The following is an 18,973-nucleotide window of genomic DNA, read 5'->3' as shown; positions in this document are numbered from 1 at the left end:
ATAGAAATTTATTAGAGCTCAGAAAAAGCTGGAGAAATATTTAAAGAGGTGTTTCAGTCCTTCTCTTTCTTCCTTTAGTCTCCACAACTCCCAGTGACTTCACTCACACAGGCAACAAATCTGGTTCTGATCCTTGGCATTTAACGTTGAAACGTGGGTATTAGTGCAGACAAGAAAAATAATAACAGTAATCAGGGCTTGTTTCCAAATGATGCTGTAAAAGCCAGCATTTACAGATGTAAACCTAATTGCTCATAGCAGCTGGTGATCAAAAACCAAGTAAACACATGTGTGGCACATTTTCATGGAAAGCCGGTGTGCTCGTCTGTAGCTTGGGCACTGATGGCTGGTGTGAGCTTGCAGCTCCGTGCATCCCCACTGGGCACCTGCCACCTGAGTGAGGTGGGGGGGGGGCAGCGAAATCCTGATTTCCAAAAAGTAGGGCTCTCCTCCTCCTCCTGCAGTTTGGGAGAAGCCAGGGCGAGGTGGGGGTGTTGCTGGAGGTGCGGGCTCCCCTCAGGGGGCAGGAGGAGCGGTGTCCTGCTCGCTCAGGGTGGACGCTTCTCTTCCCCGTCCTCCCCGGAGGGCTGATTTTCTTAGAAAAGCAAGCAACGACTCACGTGCAGCACTAACAGGGTCACTAAGGGGATCCAAAAAAAAAAAAAAAACAAAAAAAAAAAAAACAAAAAAAACCGACAACAAAAAAAACCAACCCAGCCCGCCCCTCAGCTATCACCACTTTATCACCTGTATGTGCCTGGAAGGAGGCTCTTCCCTCCGCTGAGGAAAATCAGCTTAGGAAAGCAAAGTTTGAACAGCGAATTCCTGTTATTTCAAAGCACCCCATGTGACAGGATATTTCCTTATCATCTCGAGCCCAGAGCTTTCCCCCGATCCACCAGCCCTGCACAAGTGCGGAGGACCTGCCCGGCGGGAAGCCTTCTCCTCGCAGCGGAGGGGCGCGACGGGCGAAGCCGCGGCGATGGCTCCCTCCCTGCTCTTGCTCCTCCTCGTACTTCTTCCCGGGGCTTTTCCGCTGCTGGGTAAGTGCCCGCAGGGGCTGTGCACGATACGCCGGGAATTGAGAGGGGTCTCGGCAGGCGCCGACCTGCGGCTGTGTGTGGGGATAACCCCCGCGCAGGTGGAGGGCAGCCCCGCGGGACGGGGTGAAGCCCGCCGCCATTTTACCCCCCTCAGTGCTGCCCGAGGGGAGCCTCGGGGAGTCGGGGAGGGCCGGAGGGAAGGCGGCCGCCACCCGTCCGTCCCTCCCTCAGCCGCACGCCCCAGCTGCCGCCCCCTCCCCGTCCTCACCCTGAGGTGATCAGTGGGTGAAGCTGCCCCATGAGACGGCCCTTTGGGTTTCAGGTTTTTTGGGTCGTAGTGGGCACCAAGCAGGGCTGCCTGGGGATGTTAGAGTACCCCAGATATTGTCATAGGGTAGTCTGGGTGAAACATGGAGCTTGCACCTCAGAATTTCTCTGATTTCCAGTGCACTGCTATATTCCAGCAAAAGTTTTGCCTCAACCCTTCCTGAAAGCCTTCTCGGCATCCTTTGCAGTCCAGTTTGAGGTCTACTGAAGCACAGCTTTGTAACACTAGCTTGTAACCTTTTTTTGCTCTGTGTAGTTAGCAGCAATCATTGTAGGCTATCTGGTAAGTGAGAGCCTCCGTGGAGAGGAAGACAGTCATCCTACCTGCTTGCTGCCTCATTACTTCCTGCTGTCTTGCCTCTGGCTGTTGGGGTGCTCTTAGTAGGTGTTTGACACTGGTAGCCCTTCACTGGCTTAATGAGTCACTTCTTAATTTACACTCATGTAGTCTGTGATAGTTTGAAAAAGCTGAAAAATCTGAAGCTGTGTTGGCATACTGGAACTTTTAGAATGTAATCTCTACTGTGGAAAAGGTACTTGGTCAGTAACATTTTACAGTACATGCTTTCTGGGGCCAGAAATAGGCAAACCATCAGTGTGATGGGTAAAGAAAAATGAAACCTTGTGGGAAAAAGAATCTGTTATTAACTGCTTGGGACAGTTGAGGTAAAATGCTAGATGCCTCTGGATGGGTTATTGTTGTGGTTTAACATTGACAGGCAGCTAAATATCACACAGCCACTTTCTCACTCCCCCTCAGCAGGAGGATGATGGGTGTGGGGAGAAAATTAAATGGAGGAAAACCTGTGCGTTTGAGTCAGGAGTTTAATGAAAGAAAAGCAAAGAAAAAAATTATTCTCTCTACCCTTTAGCAAATGATGTCCAGGCAACTGCTGGAACGTCCTCCCTTGTTCTTCTTCCCCCGAAGCTTTTAGTGTCGAGCACGACATCTTATGGCATGGATTATCCCCAGCTATGCCCCCTCCCAGCCTTTTGGCCACCCCTAGGCAAGTGGCCTTTGGGGGGGGCCGAGGCCAGAGACACAGCCTTGATGCTGTGCAACCACTGCTCAGCAACAGCCAGAACATTGGTACAGTATCAATACCATTCTAGCTACAAGTGCAAAGCACAGCACTGTATGAGCTGCTGTGGGGAAAGTTAACTCCATCCCAGACAGACCCAGTACAGTTCTAAGGGTGAGATGAGTTGGTACTTATGCCTGGAAGGTTTCTATGAACCTTTTTCCAGGAGTAATTTTTGAAACCTTCATTATATGTTACTCTCTTAGAAACTGCCATAATTCAACGTACCAAGACCGTAGTATTTGGGATGATGCTCTGGTGAACCTTCTTGTGTACCACCTCCAGCTCATCTATAGTGAAGAATGGGCCCCTGTTATGGGAGCTCTATGACAAATGTTGCTACAGAATGGTGAAGAAACACAGTTAACAGTTACATGAATAGTTCTGCACAGCCCATTTTACAGATACAACTCAATATGTTGACAAGAAGTGATATCAAGCGGTTACAGAGAAGAGCTGCCAGGGCATAATGGGTGTTTCACAGATACCTGGCTTGTTTGATATTCTTATAGACTCTCTAATATCTCACACAGAAAGTATTGTGTGGGAATTTGGTTTGGTGTGCAAACAGGCAGAACAGACACAGCAGTAAAGCCATAACTGGAGCAGCACAGGACCGTGATACAAATCAGCTGTATGGTCATGGATGTATCAGGAGCTACAACAAAGAAAAGGAAATTCTCCAACTGCAGTCTCAACCACAGTTACTCCTGCCTTCTTCCACCTCTTGTTCTTCCATCCTGCTTTGGTGCCAATTTCTTTTTAATGCCTACTTGGCTATGTTGGCCCTTTATCTGTTTATAACTCATAAGTGTTATTCCCTGTCAGATCCCTGTGTGCACTGGGGCTCTTGTAAAAGCTTTTGTGTTGCGTTTACATACTGCTTACACTTTGTAAAGGTACAGTCAGAAAAGCAGAGGACCAAAGATTTTTTCACACCCCCACTGGCCAAGCCTCTTTATTCAGCTTTCTGACCTTGTTTCTGAAGCCAAAACTTCACACTCTTTTGGGCCTGGGTACAGCAGTCCAGGCTTTTGACTTTGGGGTACATTTTTCACATGCCTAGTGTCCTCTAACGCCACAAGTCGCATAAAACATATAATGTTATATTAAGCCACAAATAAAATTTTAGCAGCTTAAAAGATCAAGCAGTGTTTTCCACACTTGTGAAAAAGTGTGACATTTTCTTTTAACTGGAAGCTTTAAATAAGATTTCAGGAAAAGGAGAGTTGCAAGCATTGCATGTATCATTGTGCTAAATCCTAGTAGAAATGCAGAATTAAAATAAAGTTATCACCAGAAGTGATAATTATATATTTCCTTGTATTGTCTGTGAGTAAAGCTGATTGGCAAAAGGCAACAACTTTTGTCTCCAGTGCTCATCAGTTTTATACTGCTTCCCAGTGAGTTGGAAGCCAAAGGACAGGAGAAGGAAACTGAACCATGGGTGAAATAAGTCTAGGTCAGCTCTTTCTCTGAGATAGAGGTTATTTGTTTCCAGGTTGTTCTCCTGTAGTAAATTATGATCATTTCCACATTGGAGCCTCAGCAGAGACAGGAAAATGTTTTGTGGTTAACCTGTTTCCCGTTAAATATTTTTTTCATTGTAGAATTTGTTTAATTTGGTAATCTAGCATTAAAATAAATAATATTTCAATTAGCTTCAATCCCCAGAGTAACATAAATTAGTCTTTTTCCTAGCTTGTAGCCCAGTTGAAATACAATTTTAAGACCTTGTGCAGTCTGTTACATTTTGAGATAGAATATCAGTGAACTGTTAATTTACCATCCTAAAATGTATCTCAGGGGGATCAGAGGAAGGAGGAGAAATTCTCAGTCACTGGAAAAATGTAAGAAAGGACAAAGTAATCACCGATTACTGCAGTTAAGTGAAAAATGAATATGCTGTTCTAGCCCTACAAGTAGCTTGTTTACAAGGGGTAAAAAATAAAAATCCTTCCACTCAGTTAAGACTTCAAGGATTTTAGCAGAGCTTATGAGAGCAAAAATCTCCATCAAGGGGAAATGGAGCCTGAAGAACTTATGCTGTAGGCATCTTCTCACACTTGGGAGCCAGGATCAAGGAGCTGAGTGCTCAGCGCCAGTGCATGGCGTGCGTGCTCCCTCCTCCCATTAACTCCCGCGGCTGAAGCTTTAAATGAAATTGTGAGTGGGCTTTTTTCCTTAGGGGGAAAAAAAAAACAACACTTTTTTTAAAAAAAAAAAAATGCTTTAAAGCTGCAGGAGACACTAGATCTGTCTCTACTGCCTTGCTCTTTTGAGTATAGATGCTTTCACTGATGCAAGATAGTTGAAATGTTGCAAAATCTGAACTGTTTGCATTCTCAGCCACTTGAACAGATGTAGTCCACAGGAGTAACACACCTTCTTTTGCTGAACAGATGATGAGATTTTAACCCCAAGAGCAGCATCCAGACTCATATTTCATTTAGATAGTAGGTAAGATTACTTCAAACCAAATAATTCCATTGCTTTTTGTCTTACAGATACTAGCATCTTTTTAATATATAATGAAGACCACAAGCGCTGTGTACTGGCTCAAAGTTCTAATTCAGTGACTACCGCTCCTTGCATTCAAGAAAGTGAGTCACAAAAATTCAGGTGGGTCTCAGATCACCAGCTTATGAGCGTAGCGTTCAAATTGTGCTTGGGAGTGCCTTCGAAGAAAGACTGGGTTCCGATCACTCTGTATCCTTGTGACAAGGCTAGTGAACTTCAGCGATGGGAATGCAGAAATGAGACTCTCTTTGCAATCCAAGGGGAAGATTTGTTTTTCAACTATGGAAACAGACAGGAAAGGAATATTATGCTGTACAAGGGATCTGGTTTATGGAGTAGGTGGAAAGTCTACGGAACCACAGACGATCTGTGTTCTCGAGGCTATGAAGGTAAAGTTCTATACATTAATTTCTGTATTCTAAGCTCATTTCTATGTGTATCTAATTAAACTATTCAGAAGTGTAGGAGAATTACCTTAGTCTTTTCAGTGATCAGTGAGTGTGACTTCTGATGAAATCAACAACACATGAGTGTGCTTTATGTTTTCTGAGGGGTTTGTTTTGCTTTTCTTTTGTCAAAGTTATGATAGATAATTAACCATATAAGACAGTGATTCATTTTGAGGAAGAGGAAAGCCTGTGGTTATTCAGAACGTGTATAACCATTACACAACAGTTAGTGATAGCTTTGACTATTTATATGTCTACAGAAAAACATAGTATCAGCATATAGTCTGATTATGTTCCCCCCCCCTTCCCGAGGAGCAAATATAAATTATATTGTGAGGATTTAATTAACTCATGGTATCTTCAGGTCCAGTATACTGAAGGTGCATTTCTAGGTGTTTGAAGTGCCTCTCAGGGTTGGTGCTGAAGTGAAAACAAGAAATAAGACATTTTAAATAGTTAAATATAAAAATGTACATGCATGTATGTTTATGATAGTACCTGGGAATACATTTGGCTTCCCTTTGGTAAACAGAAAGGGGCAGAGGAAGGGAAGGATGCATTTCCTAGGGTTAACATGAATGCTGATTACAGTATTAGTCCTTGACCCAGAAAAAAAAGAACCCTAGTGAAGCAAATTATGTGAAAGGAGGCAGGGAGGAGATGGAGTTATGGCCCATCTCTCCTTTGCCCTTTGTTTTCTAGCAGCTCTGTGAGACAGTGACCTTGGTATGTCAGCTCCGTAGTGGTCCCTGTCAAGTGGTGTTCCTCTGTACATCCTCTCACCGAGGTACATACATTGTGTGTGCACACAGAAAGCTGCTTTAGTTACTGTGATAAGTTTCATCAACTCGTCTGCCTGATGAAACAAAATTGGCCTTTAGATGGAAATTTTATTTGGGCATAGTATGAAGGAGTGGTATGTATCACTCTGTGGTATATATCCTGCAAGTTTATACCTGTGTGACGTTATATCTAAAACAGTAATTGAATGAGTTATCAACACAAGAACCAACAGTTGTTTGTGCTTAAAAAGAAAATTGGTTAACTTTGTGGATTTTATACTATTGATTGTTATGCATGTAAAATTTAGCGTGGGAAAGCACCTGCGTTGGCTCAGTCAGTTCTGGTCAGTAGTCTCCTTTTCTGGCCAGTGGTCTCCTTAAGTGACAAAAATTTGTCTCATTGTGGAAACAGGTATGAGCTTGGACCTAGAGAGTAAAAACTAGCAACATCCCATTTCAAGTACAGGTTGGAATCGAAGCTAGCAAGCTCTGCTTTGCTATAATATGATCATAAAGCTTAACTGATACATATCCCATGCTTATTACCTCTTAGACATCTTTAAATTGTTGTGTCTCCTTAGATACCTACACAGTGAAAGGAAATGCCAATGGAGCACCTTGTGTATTCCCTTTTAAGTTTGGTGACAAATGGTACGCTGACTGCACAGATGCTGGCCGATCAGACGGCTGGTTCTGGTGTGGAACCACTTCAGACTTTGATGTTGACAAGATGTATGGATTTTGCCCACTGAAATGTGAGTTTTGTATATTGAAGATTCTGCTGTGCTCTGTTACTCAGCTGCCTAGGAATATTGCTGTTCTTGTCGGCTGCTTTACTGTACAAAAGTTTTAGATTACATTTATGTTTTCTGTCTCCATGCAGCTTGCTATTTTTTAGGAACAACTTAACTATGAGAAAATAGGGCTCAGCATACAACAATTGTCTGACTATATCCTGATGAAAGTGTGTTAATCATATACTGGAATCTGTAATTGCAGCATTTGCTCAAATAGCAAGTTAATTAGATGTAAAGGTATTACATTAGTACATACAAAAGATGGCAAAGAAGTTTGTGCTGCAGAACTGGAAGCGAGAATTTAACAACTGAAAAATGAGACTTCATACAAATGAATTGCCTTGTGAACATAAGATAACTTATGTGAACTTTTTACTAAGTCCTAGTACATTACTTACTCTTCTGCATTACTTACTCTTCTGTAACTAAAAGCAGTAAGAAAGGTCTATATTCTAAATTCCCTGGTTTTGAATATAGCTAGGTTTTAACTGCAGTATTATGAAAATACAGAACTTTATGTAGAAATGTTGACATTCCTTTAAGTAAATTGGAGTAATATGCTTGTATGTATTTGTATTATTTTCAGTTTGAGTAAAGTTTCTCTGAACTTCTGTAAAATATGTACTAAGCAATTTGCCTGCAAGCTGTATTTTTTTTTTTTTTTTGTCATGCTGGGAGAGGTGGCACTTTTCCTTCCCTTCTTCTTTATGATTGTGTTTGGCTGTAAAGCTCCAACTGACCACAGTAAGAACAAAAGAGAAAAACGTGTCTTTCCTTTGATGTGAAGACAACAGAGTGGGTTGATCTTAACTGGTCTGATGATGAAGTATCAGTGTCCTCATATGATTTCCATGAATGTTGCATTCATTATTTCAGAAAAACAAAAATTGCATGCTATTTTTTCCCTAGGCCAATATTATTTTCAAGATATAAAAACATGTTGGAAATATCAATCCCATAAAGAGAGCACATGCAAATCAGCTTAAGTATGCTACCTGTCTAGAATTCTTTGAGCAAGGCAAATAGGAGGTATCATTAAATTTTTGTTTAGTTCTCTGGCATAATTCAAGGAAATCCATTCAGATGACTGTGATTGTTTTTGGAAAAAGCTGCTTTATGCTGATTGCCTGCACGTTTCCTTCCTAATTCTTCAGTACTGGCTATAAAATATTCATGTTTAGGTCATATATTTTAATGAGAGACAGACTGGGGTAGAAAAGTTTTATCCAGCTGTATGACTGAGAACTGCACTGCATGACAGTGGTAAGTTGTTAAACATCGAGAGCACCTTTTAGACAGAAAACATTGAAGTCTTTTGTATGTTAAAGTTTATTTAAGAAGATTTAAGCATTGTTCTTTTTCTAAACTATCTGGAGGGAGCAAAGGTGCTGATATGAAGACCTTTACAGCTCTTCATAATAGGGCCTGGACACACAGTGAAATTACAATTGAACCAGTCACTTTTTTTTATTGTGAGCAACACCAACTCAAATGTTCTCCAGTATGAAGAGGACTAAGATTATACTCATAAGTAATTATTATACTCAAAAGAAATGTGGAAATTTGACCAGTAGAGGTAACATAATTATAAGTATGAGCCCTTTAGTTGGTGCTTTAAAAAGATGCTGATACACTGACAGATGAAACTTAAATCCCATAGGAAGAAACTGAGAAGTGTTTCTGCCACTTCAGACTATTTTCAATACCCTAGGAAATACTGATTCTTTACAGGTATTATTATTATTACAGGTATTATATTATTATATATTACTGTGTATTTTTGAGCTGTATGTTACGTTGCAATGTAAAACTAGGCGTTGAGGAAGAGAACAGGTTGCACAAGGTAAGATTACCAGGAGATCAAGTCATGACGTATGTCCATAGCTGTATTGAAGTGGGCAAAAGTCCACTGAGGCTCTTTTCTTGAGAGCTGAAAGAGCTAGAGCTTCTGTAAAGAATTTAGAAAGCCTAGGAAGTAAACAAAGAATGCAGGGAGTAAGGAAATATTTAAATAGTCTTAGCCTTGCATATTAATCATTGGGCAAATCTACATCCTTGCATTCATTCAGAAGTATTGATTTAAAAAAAATATTACTTTTTTTTTTTTTTAATGTCAGGCTTTTCCCCCATGCTGGCATTTCAAGGTGTTTTGAAGGATTTTTCAGTGTGGTTTTATGTCCAGTTCAAAATGCCCTGTGAAATGGCCAAATACAGGGTGATTTACCATGTTTCTTCTGAGTTACCTGAAAGTCATAATCCGACTTTGGACCTCACAAATTTATGTAGGAAAAAGAAAGAAACACGTTAGGAAAAAATATCTAAGAGAAGATAACTATGTGAAGGAAATTTAGTGTACTTTAGATTTTCTTTATTACTATTGACAGCATTTAGTTATATCATATACTATATTATACACTCATAAATTATAAAGTCTTTATTATGGGATTCGTTCCTGGCTATCTGGTCAGAGAGGAAGAGATGGCAGTTATATTATGGGCTGTCTAGCAAGATTTATATTCGTTTTTCTTTTGCCATGATTCTATTCATGCGGTTTCCAAGAATATTGGACTGAGACTGTTACGTAACTGAGCATGTTTTGGATGGCTAACTAAGCAAACAAGAACACTTGTGTTGTTACTGCTAGTCAAAGGCAAGATTTCAGCTTGCAATTTTGGAACGAAAACTTCTCAAGACCATTACTGATTTCCCGTTTCTTCTGTTTCCAGATTCAGTAGAAATACTGTATGTGATAAACCTATTAGCATTCTTTTTAATTTTAATTGTAATAAATATTTTCATCAATAGGGCAATTTTTCCTTCCTGTAGGTTTTAGCTTGTTTGTCAAGGGCTATGAGTGAAATTCAGTGCATTTTTGGTCTGCTTCACTTTGTTTTAAAGACTAAAGATGGTAGTCTTAGTGGAAATACCTCTCTCTCACTAATTTCCATGTATACAAAAATGCATGTTGAGTTCATCAGTGTAGGGATAAAGTTGAGCTTTTAAAAATTCTTTTTCCAGTTATGCAGGTGTATTTTATTAAGAATTAAGTTTAGATGCTAAAATATATCATTCTAGAAAAGTGATTCCTCTTCTGGTTTCTCTGGGGATACTGAGCTTTAAACAATAACACGTAGGTTTCCTAAAAACCCGCTCTGTGAAGGTGTTTGTCCTCATAAAAGTAGAAATATCTTTAAAAAAAAAAAAAAAAGGGTTCAGAAACGAACTTTATTTTGATGAAAGACCAACGTCCTATAGAACAGCACCAAATGCAAGTAATCTGTAAATTAAGAGACCAAGGGAGGGAGGTTGAAGGTTGGATGAATGCCTGAGACTTGTTTTTCTTTTCTTCTCTAGTAATGTACAAGGTCTGTAAAACCCTTTTGTCAGAGACAAATTTTTTTACTGAATTATAGACTCTTAATATTACGTCTCTATTTTATCCCAGGCATGTGCATGTGCCTAGGAATTAAAGCTTTTGTAGAACGCAGTGTAGCGAAGAAATTTTGGCTTCTGGTAGTCACAAAGTGCTTTGGCTAGAAGTTAGTTTGTGGGTAATGATACTTGGATGAAAGTTCCCATATTTAGCGTCTATATTACAGTATGCTATGTATTTATCTTGTTGTCTAAGGGTAATTTGAAAAGAAGCACTTCATATTGTCTATCAGATTTAATACAGGAAAAAGTGGAACTGGTTACTGACCTGCTGACATTTAACATGTACCATCCTTTGTCTTGAGTTTTGTTTATTGTACTGTTTTCCTCTTATTTATACTCTTACGTTTTCTGAGATCTCTGAATTCGGAAAAGGAAAAGACCCCTTTCTCTTAAATTTTTCACAGCTTGCAACTTAAGGAGCTGATAGAGGCTGCAGGAATTTCAGTCCCTTTCCCGTTGTCAGCAGACCTACAATGACCTCTACTATATTCTGCTTTTGTCATGCAACTTTATGGAGTGATATTTAGTTCAGTGTACCTACGGTAGTTCAGTGACCTACAGTAGGTCCTGTTTTTGGCAGAGCAAGATCATGCTCCAGCATGTTGTGTTGTGGAGATTCACCTGACATGAGCTAGGAAAGGCTGTAATAGTTTGAGGAGTGTGGTTACTTCTGGGGCCAATTCTAATGTCAGGCCCTGCTAGGTGACATTTTCACCGGTTTGACATTGCCAAGATGTGCCAACTTCAGGTTTTCAACAATATTCAGTCAAGTCATGGGACAGAGAAGAATGCATGGAAGTATATTGTATACATGCATAAAACAAGTCAGGAATTGCAGAAAAGTGTGAGACTGATGCTGATAATGGAAATTTTGTGTCCGGTGTTTGGGTCTAATTACCTCTATCTCAGTTAGAGAATCCACAGCTGCTTTATATAGCACCCAACATTTGTAAAATAAACAGGGGTTTCTTAGCTCAGAACAGTGGGCAGCTTCACGTACACCTTAGCTAGCATGAGTCTGTCAGGTTTCAGTGTTTTTCTCCATAGTTAAAAATCAGTTCTTTTGGAATGACTTTAGCCATTCATCTTCCATTTTAAACAGAAGCTTCGTTATACCAGAGAAAATAGGGGGATTGTTTCATTATGTGTCTATTGTCTGACACTACCGTCATAGTTTAGCTCAGGCCTGGGTTTACTATCATATTAGAGAGCCTTGGGACTCCTTTTAAACCAGTTCTGTACTGCAGTGGTTAGGTTTGTGTATTTTTGTTGGGTGATTCATTCTATATTTTATCTGGCTTAGTCTTTGTGATCAGTTACACCATTTCTTTTTCTCCCTACAGTTAATAATATTGATTCGCTGTGGAATACCGATCCTCTAACAAATGTCCAGTATCAGATAAATTTTGAGGCAGCGCTGACATGGCACCAGGCAAGAAAAAGCTGTCAACAACAGAAGGCAGAGTTATTAAGCATCACAGAGTTGCATGAACAAACATACCTGACAGGTAGAGTAATATCATCCTGCAGTTTTTTTAAAAAGTGAATTATTGTAACAGTGGCACTTATATAGCATGTTCCATCTCAAAAGTTGGTATTTTGTTCAGTTCTTTTAACTAGTAGATGTAAATTGTTGTCTTGAATAATTCACCTGGAGAATTGGAAAGTTGATGATTATTTTATCCTGAATCAACATTGCCAGAAACTTACAGTAACATGAAAAATAACAGCAAATAAGTAATGCAAGCAATAAAGAAAGAATTTTGGAATGCATGAAAATTCAAAGTGGTTTTGAAAGCAAAAAGGCAGATACCAAGATTGCATCTTTTTCAAGCTGCACTTGCTGTGTGTACTAGTAAGCATTTTGGCCTATTGCATTGAAGCTGTTACATCATCACTATGTACTGAAATATGAAAAGAATGAAAAATAAGCAATATACAAGAGGACTTACAAATAGCTTGTTTTAATTTCGGTCTCTTTCATTTTTTTCCCAAAGTCCTTTTCAAACTTCTCTCCAGAGAAAATTCACTCCTGAATTCATGCTTGAATGTATTTGCATTCTATAAAGAGGCAGTCCTGTCTTCATTACCTTCTTAGCCTGTGCACACACATGAAGCAGTCCACTATATTACATCTATTGAATAGATTAGAAAATACTTTGAATATGTCTAATCAAACGGGTGATAAAATTTTCTATGAAATATAACATGCATGTTGTGCTTTGTAAATTCAGAGGATGACTGGGTACTCAGTAAATGCATTTTTAACGTGATGCATAGCCTTTCCTATGTAAACTTCTGTTTTCAGTTTAAGTATTTGGTCAAAACCTGAGTCTTATTTACTACAATAAATTTATTGTTAAAATTAATGCTCAAGGAAGCATTGAAATTTAGGAGTAAATTACTAGTAGGCATGTTTGAACTGCAGACTATTATATATTGCTGCCAAACGTATGTGGAAATCCATTTTTCATTCTGCGACTATTCTGGCAGAACCAGGATTTCCTGTCATGCTCAGTTTTTGATTCTCTTAACCTCCACTTGTTTGTACAGAAGTAGTACTGGAACACGTTACTGTGTTGTTGCCAGATCAGGCTCCAGTATGACATTGCAGTCCTTTCCAGTGTTTAACTACCCCTGCTTTTAACCTGGCCATGCTTCAAGTGCAGCTCATAACCACAGTGTCAGAGACAACTAAAATACGTGGAGCAAAATTGCTTACTGGCATAATGCCACCAGTAACAGCAGAAATTAATAATATATGTTGTGAAATGATTTTCTGTAAGCTATGCAGAAATAAATTAATTCAAAAATAATCAGCAGTCATCCAGCTAGGCTTCCAAGTCTTATACACAAAGCAGAGAGAGACAATTGATTAATAATTACTATAAATAATACCAGAGAATTCAGTAGGACCATACATGAGCATAATAAGTAGTTTTCAGATGTGGAGCAGTAGGTTGGAACAGCATTTGGAAACGTGACTTACAGTTGGCTAAAGAAGTGAAATCAGATGAGTCTGAAAATGCAAAAGGTGTGCTTTTAAAAAGATGATTTTTGGAACGATCATGTTTAAATATAGTGTGATAAAATATGAACAGTTTACAATATTAGTTTACAATATTTTTTATATTTGAAACTGTTGGAAAATACACAGCAGGAAACAATTCATCTTTGTTTTTTGGAAAACTGATTTTTATTTTTTTTTTCCTTTTATGTAACTTCCAATCTTATATTTTATAATTCTGCACCTTGCTTCATATTTATGATAATGAGCTTACAAAGAGCACGTATGTCATTTTGTTTTCCATTCCAACACAATTCCCTACACATAGAATTGTGAAAACTGTAAAGCTGAAATTAATCTTTTTGTATGGCCATGTAAGACTACATGTTGTGCAAGTTTAGCATAGCCACCTCAAAAGTATATATTTAAAAGTTTAAAAAACTTGTACTAGGAAAAAGGAGAACCAAGGGAGTTCAGCTTTTAAGTTCTAAGTGAGTGTTTGCTCTTGCTGTGCACTGCCAGTGTCTCTCTTTGTCTCTGTTACCTAGGTTTGACCGGCAGGCTCAGTTCTGCTCTCTGGTTTGGTCTTAACAGTTTGAATTTCAACAGTGGATGGCAGTGGGTTGGTGGTGCTCCTTTTCGATACTTAAATTGGGTTCCAGGTAAGATTAAATGTGTTGCTAATAGGTTTTAAAAGAAAAAAAAAAAAAAGGTCTTTGTGTAACAGATTTCTTCTCTTGTACTCTATTGTACTGTTGTTATTCATCCTGTAGATGTTGTTCATCCTATAGATGTTGTTAATGACAGCCCTCATGCTAGGTATAGATGATGGGTTTAATTTATTACTTAGGATGAAAAATGTAGCCTCCAAATTCAGAGGAAAGTTTTAAGTCATCTGTATATCTTACTTTGCTTCATCTCTATGTGAATGCAGAGTAAATCTGATGCTCAAGGTCTTTTCATTTGTGTGCTTAAACTGGTCAGTTTTTTTTTTATTATTTTTATTTTTATTCCTTTCTTTTCCAGTTTGTCTTAGTTATTTGCTTAATGATTCAGTTTTTATTTTCATCTTGGATTAACCGACCCATGGTAATACCACATATAGAAGTGAACATGTTCGGCTAGCCTACTTTGAAGCAAAAACGGCTGCTCCACACCTGGAGACAGCACTGTTGAGCTCTGGTGGTGGTGTTAAAAAGCTAGCTTCCTATGCCTCAGCAGAGAAGAGGAGATTTTCCAGTTTACTATTTGGAGTGTCTGTGTTAGGTGACTTTTAGCAGGACCTCTGTTTCCTTGTCCTGAGTATTCAGGAAGTCTTTGGAAGCTAATATAAACTTGAGGTCTGAAGTTATGCAGTGGGAATACTCTTCACCTCCACTGAGCATGTCCCATGTATTTAATCTGCAGTAATGGTGTAAATGTACACTCCATCTTATCACCCAGTAGCTTCCTTGTGTAGATAAGCCCAAACTACATTTTAGGTAGAGAAAACCTCTTTGTAAGCTTTGACGTGGATTGAACCACTGTATAAATAGCTCTCCAATGGAGAGAGCACATGAAGAAAACAGATGGGCTGAACTGCAAGTTGCTGTGAGGGTATTTATAGGTCTGTCTTCTAAGAGCACAGGTGAGAATCTGCATGTAATGAGCGGAGGAAACCTGATTGTGAGACAGAGCCAAATCAGCAAGGGAAGCTGTTCATGGTTGTTAAAACTGCTGACAACTCTCAGCTATCCTGTAAAGAATTATATGAGTTTTGGAGTACCAAAATGGGCTCCGTTTGTCTTTAACCCTTTAAGTTTCTTAATTTCATTTGAAGGTAATACTCTTATGTCTATCTAACAAATTTTATGCTTGTAATATCACCTTCACAGTTTTACTTTGGTCATCCTATCTCTGTCTCATCCCCATTTTCCTGGATGTTCAAAAGTTGACTGTTCTTCCGCTAGTATGTTTTTAAAGAATTTGTGGAAGCTTCACATTCTTCCATCTCACTAGCCCTAAATAGATAACAACAACAACAAAAAAATCTGCAACAAAGGAGCTAAGTTGTCAACATTTAAACTAAAGTTATGCTGGTTAGTCATTTGGGAGAGCTAACTGCCAACAGCTGAGCTTTTTTCATGCATTAAACCAATTAAAATTTTTGTTCTTGAAATAAAAGTATTTTTCCTCCCACGGGAAGGACTGTAATTTAAGGTAATGAAATCATAATGACACAAGAAAAATTTCAGTGAATCTTGCACATTAGAAATTATTGTTTTGCTGTATTTATTGTTGAGCCCTTCTGACACTTCCTTGTGTAGTGTAGTGACTTGTTGAGATGTGAAAGAAAATCCATGTTAAGTTTAATCATAGACCAGGTCTTAAAAAGTTCATCCAGTTTATTGCAGAAAAGTGCTGTATGCTACAATTTCTCTTTCCTTCTAGATGTTCCTGTTAGTGCTAATGCTAATCTTCAACTGAAGAGAGCCAAATATCTTGCTGTTGTTGTGTTGTTTAGACAAGTGGACAAGAAGTTCACATTAGCAGCATAACCACTTACTATTTTTTGTGTCTTTTATACTAAATGCAGAATTTGACTAGCTTACTGAACAGGTTTTCACCTAAAGATTATACTCTGGAGCTGAGAAAGGGGAAAAAACAGATGAAATATGTGCACTGTAATACCTTACAATGAGACTTTGAGCCTGTGAAGAGGTTAAAATTGTGAACTGGATAAATATCTCAGCTTGTGGTTGCTGTGAGAAGAGTATCTGTTAAAGGAAACGAGCTACACCATTTAGGCTAAGGGACTGTTGAGAATTACAATTGCCGATATATTGACATATCTTATAATTAATTAAAGCATGGAACAAATTAGAATATGTGAGCAACTGGAAGCGTAACCACGAGGTGCTTATACTTGGTTATTGTTGTTAAATATATATTTTTTAAATTTCTATTTATCTAATTTTCTTATTGAAGGGCATCCTTCTCCAGAACCTGGAAAAATCTGTGCAGCATTAAATCCTGGCAAAGGTGCTAAGTGGGAGAATCGGGAATGCAATCAGAAACTTGGCTACATTTGTAAACGAGGAAATGCTACTTTAGAATCTTTCATTGTTCCTACAGGTAGGTTTGGTAATAATCCCCTAACAAATAATTAATGGCCAGTGTTTTTTATCTATAATTCTAATAATATAATTGTTATTGCACATGGTAAAACCAAGCAAAGGTCATGTCTGTGCAGAATGTGGCTTGGCCAAGATTCCTTGTAAAAGTGAACAGCGTGTACTTCCCCTTTATTCTGGCCTCCCTACTTCCTGTATAGGAATCTTTTTTTCAGTAGCTTTTCTAAATTGCAGAAATGGTTGAGTTCTCTTTCCAAAACCAAACAGAACTGTTAGATTTTGTAGATAGAATAAAAAGGTAAATTAATGTTTAAAAAAGTGTGATTATCTAAAGCCTCATGTTCTCATTGAAACAAATCTATTTCTTCTTGTCATTTGTTCTACTTATGAAACAGAGTAAGTTTCACAGTGCAAGTTGATAGTGGAATTTTTTTAAATTCTTTTGATATTTATAAACATTTATTTAAAAATATTTTAAATATACAAATTTGTGCATACAAAATTATTATAAAAACTATCTCACCTAATTATAAAATCATTTAAATTATATATATAAAGACACTTTTTCAGAAGAAATGTAATTCTGGCACTTGGTTAAGATACACAGGAGAAACAAACCAGCGAGAGGTTCTCATAGCTTTATTTAGACCTGATTCCCTATTTCTATAATTTACCTTGTAGCTTCTTCCTTTGTTTCTTCAAGCTTTCCTTCTTTATCCCTTACTTCCAAGTTTCTTTATCTTTCTAGAACATACAGGTGTCTCCTAAATCCATTGACATTATTTTGCATACGTTTTAGAAGCAGACAAACTACTACCCTATTTCCAGTCCATTTATTAATATACATTATTGGTGAACCAGATGTCAATTGTTGAATTTCCAAAATATTCAGCTTAAAAACATTTTAAAATGTTTTCTTCTTCCATAGCCAATATATAACCAGTCCAGTCAAAACCACTTAGAACAGCCTTCTGGCAAACTTGTTTTGCTTTATTGCAAAGAGAAAAGAACACAAGAATGAGCTAGTGTATTGTTAACTAAATATTGAAATTACTTAATATTAATTAAATAATACTTCAGTATTGAAATCAAGCATAACTATTTGCCTGGGTTGGTAAAGATTTTAGTGCATATTTTAATGCTTTCCTGAATTAAATTGCAAATTTTTGTTAGTATTTGTGTACATCTGATGACCAGATAGCTTAATTAATTTGGGTTGTCTTTGTTCAATTAGCTACTGCTCAGCTTTTCAGATTCATATATCCATCTTTAAACATTGATGCATATAAATAAACTACTGATTCAGTTCTGGCTGCTATTTTATTTTGTTTTAAATTCAGTCTAAATTAAGTCTTAATTCAGGGCTAATGGCCATTTCTTTCTTATGCATTAGGCTTTGACTCATCCTCTCCCTCCCCCACCCCAAGTGCATCAATAATTTGGAGGAAGAACACCAATGAGACAAAAGTTTTCGGTTCAGAAAATTACTGAGTAAACATGGTGACAGATTAAACAGAGATTCGTGGTGGTTCACATCAGAAACTACATTCCAAAATGTCCTGTGGGAGGAAGTCATAAAAAGAATAAGTGTGCAATCACGCAAGGTGTTAAGTGTCCTCAACTTCTAATGATGTAAAGGAAAACTCATGGCAGATGATGTTTTCCTGAACAGGGTTCCTGAGTCAAAATATAAATTAATCACAAATTCATGCATGCACTTAGCGGTGTATGCATTAAATGCAAAGGCAATCCATTGAAATTTTAAGAGTACAATTAAGTCCAACAAAGCAGTGTAAATACTGTGGGATAAAAGAACACTTTACAACAGAACATAAATCATGCTTGTATCCATAAGAAAGGAGAGAAAAATATTTCTAGAATCTTTATTTTTGTAACACTTTTTGCACTAAGTCAATAGCTGTTTTTTTTTTTTTTTTTTTTTTTTTTTTCCCCCCCCACAGGAAAAGTTTTTTTCCAGCAGGGAGCCACATCATTATATACATTAAGCCACGTAGAATCATAGGGCTTCAAAGCGTTTACTCTGTAATACAGCAAAGTGGATCAATTTGAACCTGTTAATTTCAGTTGCAAAACTTTCTTATTTTTTAACTTCATTTCCTAAGGAAGGGCTGGTTGACTGTCTACCTCCACCAAGTGACTGACAAAATAGATTTTAACCCAATTGGACAATGTGCAATGGTCTTAAAGTATTAAGTTTCCAAATATTTCATAAAATCAAATATCCATGAGAGAATTAAATGGTCTTCGTGTAACTGTTGTGACTGCTCTGTGAGCTTTCTCTTATCAGACTACAGAGAATGGATGTGTGAGAGAGAAATATTAATGCCTTAATTAAAACTTCAGCTAGTGATTTCACCCTTGTAGACACACAAGTCAATCACTGGGAGATCTTCAGCC

At 38.1% G+C, this 18,973-nt stretch overlaps 1 protein-coding gene across 2 annotated transcripts in view; it reads left to right on the top strand.

Moving 5' to 3' along the window:
- Positions 1–748: 748 nt before the first annotated feature.
- LOC121064327 (macrophage mannose receptor 1-like) overlaps positions 749–18,973 on the top strand; it is a 58,299-nt gene continuing 40,074 nt past the window's right edge. The window contains exons 1-6 of one of the 2 annotated variants that reach the window (XM_040545606.1): positions 749–1,043; positions 4,960–5,361; positions 6,785–6,958; positions 11,779–11,943; positions 13,991–14,104; positions 16,410–16,556. In XM_040545606.1, coding sequence (XP_040401540.1) covers positions 983–1,043; positions 4,960–5,361; positions 6,785–6,958; positions 11,779–11,943; positions 13,991–14,104; positions 16,410–16,556 — 1,063 coding nt within the window. In that variant the 5' untranslated portion in view covers positions 749–982. Of the gene's footprint in view, positions 1,044–4,959; positions 5,362–6,784; positions 6,959–11,778; positions 11,944–13,990; positions 14,105–16,409; positions 16,557–18,973 lie in introns of those variants that run through there. The other variant, XM_040545607.1, reaches the window with a different exon arrangement.

Source organism: Cygnus olor, chromosome 2 (assembly GCF_009769625.2).
Source record: "Cygnus olor isolate bCygOlo1 chromosome 2, bCygOlo1.pri.v2, whole genome shotgun sequence".
Lineage (NCBI taxonomy): Eukaryota > Metazoa > Chordata > Aves > Anseriformes > Anatidae > Cygnus > Cygnus olor.
The sequence above is the reverse complement of the archived record's forward strand: the minus strand, read 5'-3'. Positions and strand labels throughout refer to the sequence as shown.